The 12002-nt window shown below is 41.8% G+C and overlaps 1 protein-coding gene across 1 annotated transcript; it reads right to left on the minus strand.

Annotated features, from left to right (window-relative positions):
- Nucleotides 1-436: 436 nt before the first annotated feature.
- On the minus strand, nt 437-11584 carry LOC149309231 (protein Wnt-9b-like). The gene is made up of 4 exons (XM_089532160.1): nt 11532-11584; nt 4787-5049; nt 3249-3514; nt 437-913 (listed from the first exon to the last, which is right to left on the minus strand). The coding sequence occupies exons 1-4, from the start codon at nt 11582-11584 to the stop codon at nt 437-439; spliced, it is 1059 nt and encodes a 352-aa protein (XP_089388286.1).
- Nucleotides 11585-12002: the final 418 nt, after the last annotated feature.

A 12002-nucleotide genomic window follows, 5' to 3' on the forward strand; every position in this document is an offset into this window, starting at 1 on the left:
CCATGGCTTTGCATAGATAAGGCCTCCCAATTTTAGTTCTTACCCTCTCCATTTTGGAAGGATTTTAAAGCATGAGGTACTTCTATCTGATACCTTGAGCAGCTCTCCCCAGCAAGAGTCCTAGGATGGAACACCCAGTGGCGTAACAGTGCCAAAAACAACTCTTTATGTCTCTTTTTAGCAAAGGTCCTTGGCTCTTTAGAAGCATCAGCCTGTCAGAAAGAGAGCCAGACCTGGAGTTTGGATCCTCCTGCTAATGTGCTTCCTCCTTTCCCTGCTGATTCAAAGATCCATATTCTTCAGTACTGCAGAACTGCTGCCAATGACAAGTTCTCTGCAGATTAATTTTCATCCCCAATATGGCAAAGGAAGTCAAAGCATGAAGGCAGTCCAAACAGCATGTAGTCCTCTTCCTCCAGCTCACCGTATCAACTTCTTACTGCTTGCAAGTGTAAACCACCTCTTCCTGCATGCACTGTTGACATTCAACATAGCAGCACCACTGCACCTGGCAATGGCAGGAGAAGGTCACCATGCGAGTCTGGATGTTGTAGCCCCGGCCACAGCACATGCTGTCACAGTTGGCCTCGCGGGAACACGTCCTTCCTGCAGTGCCCACTGAATACCTGCTGGGCCGGCAGAAACTGGGAGAGTCTTCCATGTAAACCAAGTCAGTGGGGCGGGGAGGGGTGGGACCTTTGACCAAATGGCCGTGGTGCTGGGGGCTCACCAGTTCCGAATGGCCCACAGCATCATTGGTGGCACTGAAGACCTTGACAGCACCATCGTAGCGTAACTTGAGGAGCTTCCCTGTCTCATGGAACGGAGATAGCTGCTTCCAGCAGGTTCTCACAGCACATGAGCCAGAGACACCATGGCACTTGCAAGTGGTCTTGAGGCCATTTTTCACCGCCTGTGGAAGGGAAAGAAGGATGGACAGATACTCATCAGATAGCATAGTCATGAATGAAGAAACAGGAAAAGGAAAAAGTATAGCTTTTCAGATGATTCAAAGGTTTAGAGGGAAAAGACCAATAAGGTCACAAACTAGTTTTGAAAAACAAATGCTCTTCTAAAAACAAACCAACCTGGTAGCCGTAGCCTCTGCACAATTTAGAAACAAGTATCAGTACATTCTTTTGTGCTTACGAATCAAAGACAATCTTGCGGTATTTTGAAAACCAACAGATTTATTGTGTGTAGCCGCCATCAAACAGAAGAAGCATTCCTTTATTAGAAAAAAAGGAAATGCCTCTTAAGATACCCCTTTACCATGCTATCATCTGCAATTTTTATAAACATTTTAATAAGCATATTATTAGCAGCCACATTTGGAGCTATTTTGTGGGTGGCTAAAAAAGTGCAGAATTTAATTCATATTATAATAGTATCCACTATAAAAATGTGTAAGACACTTCTACAGCATTGGAAGAAGTATTGGTTGCTTTAATTTTGTTTTAGTCTTTTTTTAAAAAAAAGAAAAGAAAACCACATTCATAGTGAACTCTCGTGTGAGAGTTCCCCCCCTCTTATTTATTCCCATTACTATTACATTTTTAGCCTGCCATTCAACTAAATATATTTCTCAATGTAGCTAAAAAGCAACTAAAACTGACGTAAATATTAAGCATCATGAATACAATGAATAATAAAACCAGATTTTTTTTAAAGCAATATTGAAATGGTATTTCTAGACATCCTTTCTAAAAGTGACATGAGTGAGAACCAATTGCAACTGCAAAGAAAATGCATTCCACAATCTGGAAGAAACATATGCCCAACAAGGGCCACCCCAGGTGATGATATTCTCAAGAGGGCTTCTTCTTCTTTAGACTGTTTTTAGGAGTTTTTAAAGAGTATTTTAATTTGTTTAAAATATTTTTATATTTGCATTGTTTTAAGTTTAATTTCTTCATCACTTTGGGAACCCTCAGCAGCTGAATGACAATAAGAAATACTTAAAATAATAATAATAAACAAACAAACAAATAAATAAATAAGGCCTTAGTTTGCAGATATACTCATCAGAAGACAGGCAATCCTCCTAGAAACTCACAATGAGGCAAGAGGTCCCTTACTTTATTGTAAGTATACAGCCCATGCATTGCTCTTTCTCCCTTGAGAAAGTCTGTTCTCTGGTCGCATTTCTAGTATAGGTCACATATTTATTAGCCAATCTGTGTGGAAAGGTTATCAGCTTACAATGTTTTAAAAACCCTAACCAGAAGATTAGATTCAGTCTTAGAGGGTTAGAATCATGGGGAGTTCAGAGACTGGAAATGTTACTTTTGGCATGGGGGCTGCAACTGAGCCATGTTGCCTAGGGGATTCTTCTAGCTGTAGTCCCAATATAATGTTTCTAGGTTCTGGAGTTAACCCATTCCCTGGTGAAAAACTGTGCTTTTCTTGTGTGCCTTCAAGCCATTTTGAATTGTTGGCTAGCAGAAGAGTGACCTATCACAGGGTCTTCTTTGGAAGATTTGTTCAGAAAGGCTTGTATTAATTTCCTCTGTTATTGAAAGAGTGTGACTTGCCCTAAGTGTCCATTGGGTTTGCATGACTGAGTGGGAATTTGGTCTTCCAGACTCCTAGTCCAACACTCAAACCACTACACCATGCTGGCTCTCAGCTAAAACTTCCTGAGCCTACATCCAATAGTTAGTCCCAATTAGAGAAGACCCACTGAATCAACAGAACTTGCCTAACTGTTGATTTACCAAGTTCCCATTGATTCACTGGGAGTAGGACTAATAGCTGGATCTAAGCCTAAATTCATTATAGTATATACCTAAAATTGAATTGTTAACCACTGTCTCAAATGGTCAGGCAACTGGTAACCTTACCTTACCTCCTTGAAGTCCATAAACATGTACAGTCATCTCTCTTCTTCCATGGGTTTGCTGTTCATGGATTAGAGCATCCATGGATGGCCCCACCATTTCCCCCAGTGGTGGTGCATGCACACAGCCATGCCAATGTGGTCGCACACACTTCATACCACCATTGGAAACAACAGGACTTGAGGTCCCATGGATTTTGGTATCTGCAGGGGAGTCCAGAATGGAACCCCCATGGATACAAAGAGCCAACTGTATAATACAGCTTGGAAAGGCAACTCACTCTGACTCAGAAAAAAGCACAGATCTGGTATCCTAAAACTGTAGGATATTTAGGCACAGTAGACCAGGGACAATTGCATTTACCACTTTTCTTTCTCTAGGCAAGTCATGGAAGGTCTCCATCCTCACCTTGATGCCCACATTAGTATTGTGGATGTCCACTTTGGCCCGCAGGTCTTTCCCAACTTTCTTCTGGCCCAAAAAGTTCTTCAGGAACCTCGTGCTGTACTTGAGGTTGTCTCCACACACACCCCATTGCCAGGCCTTGCGGTTCTCCAAGTCTGGTGAGTCATCACAGGTGCAGCGCTCCATGCGCCCTGCACTGCAGGCCCGAGCAAGGGAGTGAGTTAGCGCTGCTGAAGACACTGCATACAGAAAGGCTGTTTCCTTGAAACCTGGGGGAGAGAGGAAGCAAGCAGTCAGGAGTGAGGAGAAATTAGGTGCTGAGAATAATAATTGTTGTCTGTTCTCCTCCCACCTTTTTCCCAGTCTGAGACACAAGGCAACTTAAAATAGTTAAAGCAGTTTTAAAATTTCATTATACAAAATTTAAAAATAGTCAACTATCAAAAGCCATTAAAATCAAAGCATTAAAATGACAATGAATATAACAATGTAAAACATGAAAGGCCCTTTTCCCTGATCAGGCATCCCTCAAAGGCCTGCCAAAACTTTCACCTGCCTGAGAAACAATAGCAAATATGATGCTAGTTTAACCTCTCTAAGAAGGAAATTTCAGAATCTGGGAGCAATCACCAAAAAGGCCCTTTCCCATGTTCCCATCAGATGTACCTGTGAGGGTTCTGCAAGTCTTACAGAGACAAGAGCTTCCCCAGAAGATTTTGATTTTGATACATTTGCATCTTTTTTATTATACATAAGCTTTAAGATTGCATCAACGGTTGCAATACTACTGAGGAGCATAAGCAGAAGAATCTCACAATCAAGTCTTGCATTAGCATGCAGAGAACATTTGGGACAGTGCACATGTATCAAATTTAATATACAACATCTTGTATTGTTGTGTGTGAAAGTGGTTTCACTGCTATGTTACAGTTGGGCCAGTTTATGAATCAGCAACACCTGAAAATAAGAACAAATCATTTGAAATGATTCTTTTGAAAGAACTGCAAGATATATATTCCTTTCAAACATTTGACTGAGCCTCTAGTTCCATGAACTTTCTCCCCCACTTATAGCCCTTTCACATGATACAGTTATAGGGCTATAGCCTATGACTTCCCTTCAACCACCATGGCAGCAGCCTACAGAATCCTGGTGTTTGCAGTTTAGGGAGGCACTAGAGCTCTTTGGATGAGAATTCTGAACACCCTCCATAAACTGCAAATCACTGAATTCCATATGATGGAACTATGGCAATTAAATTGGGCCAGTCCTTCCTCTATAGCCATTATGGAATCACAGCCAGTTGGTAGAGGCGGGACAGATCTTCCCATCCTTCTTCTACCAGTGCAGTTGTCAGAAGGCTTCTTTTGCAAAAGCAAACACACTAAATTGATTGTAGCCTGCATTTCCATGCTGGCTATAGAACAGAGGCTCACTTTTCTCTGTAATTTTCTTTTTAAAATAAGACTAGTAGTATTGGGGGCTTATTTACAAGCATGGACTATCTCTACCCAGGAGAGTTGATGGAGAGGCAGTCTTACCTCGCTTCAGGAGGTCAGCCCTCCCATCTAGACTGCAGTTCCAGCGCTCGTTGCGAAACTGATACTGGCACTCAAGGACTCCAAGCCGGATGGCATCTCGCAAGGTCTCGGCCAGTCCTGGTTCCCTCCGGCAAAGCCTTTTCTGTTTTCGAGACAGTCGCAGCAGGTCACATTGCTTCAAGTGAGCCTTCCAGTGGGCAGAGTTTGTTGAAGGCCCCAGCAGAGGAAACTGAGTTAATGCTTCTTTCCCAGTCAGGCTAAAGGAAGAAGAAAGAATACATCATGGCCTTTAAAGGTATAAAGCCAAGGATGGCTTCTTACTACTAAATATTAATAAACCAAGGAAGCATAGGTCTGTGTTCTCTTCTGGAACAAGGTGTAATTCCAGGCCTCCACCAGGTTCTGTTTGTTGCTGAACACACACAAGTTACTGCTGTACAGTAAGCTTTATTGGAGATAAATGATGCAGCAGATGCTCTACAGCAGAGAAGCCCCCTCAGCCCTTTCAGATGGCGGCCAGCATCCATCACAGTCAATTATAGAATTGGGCCCCAAAACAACTAATTCTACCCAAACTATTCCTGGTTGGTTAGATGGAGAGAACCTAGGCAGGGGTGCACCTGCCTCCCACCAGCTAAGGCCAATGAAAAACAGACGCCCAAGGATTATACAGTGGGTCCTCGGTATCTGCTAGGATGGATGTTCACATCCCATTATATACAATGGCATAGCAAGGTTATATAAAATGGCAAAATCAAGGTTTCTATCTCAAAAATTTTGGGGGAAAAACTTGTTTCAAGCCATGGACAGTTGAATTCAGGAATGCAGAATCTTTGGATTCGAAGGTCCAACTGTATAACATAGAAGCAAGGAAAGAAAATCAAAATGCTGAGGTATGACCCATCTCCCCACTTAGCCCCCATAGTTCTCTTACACATGAAAATTGTCCAGGCAGGCTGATAAAAAAGAAAGTTCATTTCACTGTAGCATTAGACAGCTGTTCACATTTGGCCATGATCCTGGAAAGGACTCTAAAACCCATCTACCTAGTGCAGACACCCACCTGCCTGGTGCAGAAGCCCAATTCATTACATTCTGGTCAAACACAGAGAAGCCAAGTGGCTACAGATTTGATGAGCATCAGATGAAAAATAGAACGAGGGTTCCTGCTGCATGTGAGATGAAACCAACTAAGTAGATATGGAAACTGTTGTTATGGGGTGTAAGCAATGGTTCGTGTGATGCATCCTATCTCTCACGTGCCGGGAGAAAACCAGTTTGGCAGGATAGTTTTCTTCCCTGCAATTACTAATTATCCAGAGTTGATCAAACAAGTCTTGAAGCCGAACACTTTTGAAAAGTTTAGTCGTATATCCAGCACATTCCCTACAGACACCCAGAGGGAGAAAAAGATAACCAAGCATCAGAATTTCACCAATAGCCTACAGGGATGCACCTACAGGTCAGAGATAATCCTCACAACCATAAAAATATGTAGTTTTTTGTGGGTTTTTCGGGCTATGTGGCCATGTTCCAGAAAAGTTTCTTCCTTAAAATATGACTTCAGAAAGATGTGGTGCCCATCATACCACTCTGTGAAATGTGCCACCAACCTTGAGGAATCAGCTTCAGGGACAATGAAAGAGAGAGAGCACATCTAGCATAGGAAGAGAGAAGTTGGTTGATAGAGTTCGTTTAATCATTGCAAAGAATCATTTACCGGTTGCTAAAGAAAAGATGAAAGAAAATAACTCACATTTAAATCTAAGAAATGAAATTCAGAAGTAGATGTTAAAATCTTTAACAACCTCTGTGCTTTGGTTGGATTAGAAGATTTCAAAGGATGTAAACAACTCCAAGATCTGTGCAGTCAAATCCACGTTTTGGCAGACGTTTGTTTCTACAATTGCCCTGTGGACTACAGTCGACATCTGCAGTATTTGATTATATTACAGAAGCCTAAAGATGTACTACTGATGTAAAAATATACTTAGACTTCATAACAACCACCAAAAGAGACTTGAAAGTACAAGGTTAACAACAAGAGTGAGTTATCTTGGTTCATTTCCATACAAGCCCTTTTCTAATCACCATCTATTGCTTACTCACTTTTGATGACAGATTCAGTCATCACTGTCAGGGATGGCTTGACAGTGATCAGTCAAGAGTTTTCTGCATAGCTTCAAGTAATTTATTACTGGTAGCATCTTAGCTGTAACAAGTTACTGCATTCTAATAAGACAGTTCTTTTTCTTAAAATAATAATAATAATAATAATAATAATAATAATAATAATATAGCAATTGCCAAGTCACTGAATCAGAGGTGGACTAATACTTTCAAGGTGTTATCAGGGGACTGGGTGGGAGCATGCTTCTTAGTAAAAGACTCTTCCATCTCCCTACGTTGGGTATATGAAATGATTTGTTTTGGGGGATCTATTTTTTGCATCTTTAACTAGGGTTTTGAGCTACTCCAGAGCAAGACACTGTTCCTCCTTGCTTCTATTCCACCTAGTTCAGCGTGATATTGCAGAGTGAAGCAGCAGAGCAAAAAGAGTGGAGCCATATTTATTCAGCTGGTGAAGCAACACAAGGTGTAGCTGCCTCCCTTCTGAATTGCTCTGCAATATTATTTTGAAATAAGTGTAATGGAGGCAAGGAGGTTCAGGGGCCAATGTTGATTTTTTTTTTTTAAACAAACCACATTAATGGAGCCAGTAAGGAAACCATGGGCCCCATATTTTGCATCCGTAGATGACCAAGTGGTTTGGGAAAGGCGTGCTTTTTAAGTGGAAAAGAAAAACACTCTAAATGACTTATGGAGAAAGGTTTCGTTTCAGTGTTTATTTTAAAAATTGATAAAAATTGTTTGGAGACCAATTCCTCATCTCCCTTTTCGTGTATAATTTCTTTTGAGTGTATCTGGCATCCAGTCTTGTAAATTCTCTTACACCTCTCTTTAGATTTTACCTGCTGGTTACTCTATGTTTCACCAATGTCACAGGTTGGATGCTTGGTGGGCTTGACAACACCGCTTGCCTCCGGGAAAAGTTCTGCATCGCAACCTATGATCTTTCAAGCATGCCCAGTGAGTGGCCAAGAGACCTCCAGCTGTGCTTATCGCAACAGTGGAATGCTCCTGCCTTCTTACCAATCCAGAACTCTTCTTCCGGCCATTGGGTGATGCTGGTTAATCATTAAGCAAGTAAATTTCCAAATAACCATGCCAAGCAAGATGGCGGCAGTCTCATTAAAATACAGTACAAGTTCCATAGTAGTGCAGCATCTTCTTACCCACTTAGGGGTCAACAATCTCTTCCCTGCAGTCATTCCTCTAAGAAGAATTCTGGAGCTTAAGTATTTATGTTTGGATGCGAGAATGAGACAACTGCAAAATAAAACAGTGGTTCTTTCCACACACTCATGGGACTTCCTAGGGATGCAGAAATGTATGTGAGAAAAATACCTTTAAAATAACCAACTCAGAAGAGTTAGTATGAGATTTCAGAATTAGTCAGGTTATCGTATGGACATTTTTGCCTGTATGTTCAAATTTCACATCACCCCAATGGCAGTTGATGGCTCCCATGTCAGGAGGGCAAAGAATCCAGTCCAGGTTTCTAGATTTGGAGCTGTCTGAGGTGCTGGACACATCTAGCTGTAAGATCAGCACCTTGGATAGCACTTTAAACCCTGGAACGGCTTCACTATCCCAATGACATGAGAGCCACCAATCTCCACAGATCATTACTTTCTCCTTGACTTGTTTTCCACAAGCCACAGTCTAAGGAATTCTAAGGAATTAAGTCTCATGTTATCCAAACATGAAAATAGTGTTTGCAATTTGAAAAGGGGTCAGAATATTAACATTCGATTTAAAGTTGTTCCTGGCTTGTTCTAAATCTGGTAACTGCAGTTTCCAGGTTCAGACAAAACTAGCCAAATTGCTGAGTTGTCAGTGGCGCTAGAGGCTCTAAACATCCATAGCCTAGATTATGATCTGGGATTCTGAGAGTTGTAACCCATGACATCTAGGGCATCAGATTAGGGCAGGCTGCTATGGGACAGACAGACAGATAGCTCAGGTCACCATGACTAAAAACACTTCTCATTACCCCCTCAGATACCTACCTAGAATATACCTAAAACTTCTCTGTGGCTGTGAATTACACTGGAAACTTGGGAGGGGTCTCATCTGCCATTATTGCTCTCATTGAGGAACCCCTTATAAGGATTTGCCTTAAAATTACAGTGCATCTAAGGACAGCAACCTGCAGAAACGATACATGCTTTCCCATTAAAAGCTGGGTTAAATGTTCCAAGAACGAAAGGAACATAGCTCTTTCAAGGCTACAGCTCCCTTGCTTAAACAACCATATCCACGTAAAGCAATAATCAATATTTGTTTTATACTAAGAAAACTATAGCCGGAAGGAAAGGGGAATGTTGCCTCTGGTTTTGCAGATGATGTGCATGTGCACATTTTGAATGGGGGGAAAATCTCATTTGATGTCTCATCTTTCCAAGAAATATGCAGAACAGGCCTGTCAAATTTCCTTGCAACTAAAGTGGCTCAGTTTTGAACCCTGCTGGAGACAACTCCTATCAAAAAAGCAAGTGCTAGGCCAGGTGTAGACAGAGTTCAGGTCCACAGCATTTCTTTTGTTCTTCTACTATTAGAATGCCAAAGTCTACCAACAAGAGCCAAGTATCTATTGCATTCCACGAACCACATACTAAGATGTATACAAACGTACTTGTGAGTTACCTTACATCAGGTATTGTAACACAATTATCTGTACTGCATCTCGTATTGGACTCCAATGTAAGGGGCTGAGCTCGACTAGATAGTTAATAAGTCCCCTTCAACTCTCGGGCTGAACAATTCTGTTTCAAAAGTGATACTTACACAGTTATATCAACTTTAACTCCCATGGGTAGATCCTATGGAATCCTGGGGTTCATAGTTTGGTGAGGCACTCGCACTAGAGTTCTCTGGCTGAGAATTCCACATATCCTTTCCTAAATTACAAATGCTAGGATTCCACAAGATACTGTGATGGCAGGTAAAGGTCCAAGACACACTGCTGAAATAATCCAGTTTGAGACTGCTTTAACTGCCCTGGGTCAACACTAGAGAATCCTGGGAACTGATACTTTTGTGAGACATTTAGCCTTCTCTCTCAGAGAGCTCTGGTGCCCCACCAAACTACACTTCCCAGAGTTCCACAACATTGAGCTGGGGCAGTTAAAGTGATGCAGTGCAGATGAAGTCTCTTTGGATCTCCAAACTGAGCATGCATCTGCACTATAGAAATAAAGCAGCTCCATCCTATGGAATCCTGGCATTTGTAGTTTTACAAGGTCTTTAGCCTTCTCTGCCAGAGCGTACTATTACCTTACAAAACTACAAATCCAAGGATTCTATAGGATGGAGCCATAGCAGTTAAAGTGGTGTCAACCTGCATTATTGCTACAGTGTAGATGCACCCTGAGGTCAACTAACATCTTACCCATTGCAGTGCTTAGACTCCATGCTGTAGCAATATGTGTTGAGGAGATAGCAAGGAGATGGAGTATACAGTGGGCCCTTGGTACCCACTGGGGTTTCATTTCAGGACATTCCCCTGCCCCACATACCAAAATCCATGGATGTTTCAAATCCATTAAAAACAATGATATAATGAAATGGTGTCCATTATATAAAATGGCAAAATCAAGGTTTGCTTTTAGAAATTTATATTGTTTTTTTAATATTTCCAAACCGTGAATGGTTGAATCCATGAATTTAAAAAATCTATGGATACAGAGGGCCAACTGTACTAGTACTGGTCATATGTACTGACATGGACCATGTGCAATGGCTGGATTTACATTACTTGGGACAAATTGCTGGTCGAATCATTTCAGTCCAGTTCCAGAGGCTGTCCTAATGTGTCAACATAATGGGCACTTCAGCAGGGATGGGGTATACCTTTCCCTTTGACTGGTGACCAGTGCTGCTCCAGTCAAACCGGTAGTGCTGAGATAGGCAGAATGGAAGGTCAGACACTATTGCTGGGTTTCTTGCAGTTTCTGACTTTTAATTAATGCACTGGATGGGACTGTGGGGAAGCAGCCTCCATCACAGCTAGCTAGTTGCTTGTTTCTCAGCTTCCATGTTTCTCATCTGTAAAATAGGAATGCTAATTCCTTACACCAGTGGTCCCTTGACACTATACATTTACCGTACTATGATTCCACCATTGTTCTAACCTGTGGATTTGTAGTTCAGGGAGAGATATTTTGACTTTTCAGCCAGAGAGCTCTAGTGCCCCACCAGACTACAAATGCCAGGATGTCATAGAATCCAACCAAGTGGAATCATAGCAATATAACTACATAGTGTGAAAGGGCTCAAATTTGGAGCAGGACAAACAATCATTTGAATTGTGTTCTGCCAGCCCAGGGTGTCTTCTGAAGCAGCATATGAATCTGTATGCAGAACTCTTTGGCTTGGAAGACTGAAAGAATAAAAAGGAGCAGCCAAAATCACACTCTTCAGTTCTGGCAAGCATTCTCTCTCTCTCTCTCTCTCTCTCTCTCTCTCTCTCTCTCTCTGTTGTGTGTCTTCAAGTTGTTTCCAACTTACGATGACCCTAAGGCAAACCTATCAAGAGTATTTTCTTCACAAGGTTTGTTCTGAGGTGGTTTGCCATTGGCTTCCCCTGAGGTTGAGAAAGTGTGACTTGCCAAGGTCAGTTTACATGGCTGAACCAGGAATCAAACTCCGGTCTCCAGAGTCATAGCCTAACATTCAAACCACTACACCATGCTGGCTACACTGGCAAAAGAAAAAACAAAAGAAGAAGCCAGGAATCCTACCATTGGCAGGAGTTTAGGGATTCAACATTGCAAGGGAATAAACCATTTAGGCCTTTGGTCTTCATGCACACCAGAAGAGGCTTCCAACTTTCTTAGGACATATTTGGAATGCTGAAAGAATGCTGTGAGCCCTCTTACAAAATAGATGCAAGGTGTGTGTGCTTGAGGCAACATGATTCATTGGAAAAGGTGGTGTTTTATAAATAGAGAAGCAGTGGCAAAAGAGGAAGACTGCATTACAGGTGGATTGAATAAATTGGGGAAGCCACGGCCCTATGTTTGTAAAACCTGAGCAACACTGTTGATGGCTATGGCTCTTGGAGGTCTCTCGTTCATTGAGTTGCCATAAA

The sequence above is a fragment of the Sceloporus occidentalis genome, unplaced genomic scaffold (genome assembly GCF_023333645.1).
Source record: "Sceloporus occidentalis isolate IW3139 unplaced genomic scaffold, rSceOcc1.0.p SCAF_7, whole genome shotgun sequence".
NCBI classification, from domain to species: domain Eukaryota; kingdom Metazoa; phylum Chordata; class Lepidosauria; order Squamata; family Phrynosomatidae; genus Sceloporus; species Sceloporus occidentalis.

Coding starts and splice junctions, on each gene's coding strand:
- LOC149309231 (XM_089532160.1), bottom strand. CDS start 11,584: ATGTTAGGCTATGACTCTGGAGACCGGAGTTTGATTCCTGGTTCAGCC. Junction 3,515..4,786: donor GGCTGACCTCCTGAAGCGAG/GTAAGACTGCCT, acceptor TCTCTCCCCCAG/GTTTCAAGGAAACAGCCTTT. Junction 914..3,248: donor ATACTAATGTGGGCATCAAG/GTGAGGATGGAG, acceptor TCCCTTCCACAG/GCGGTGAAAAATGGCCTCAA.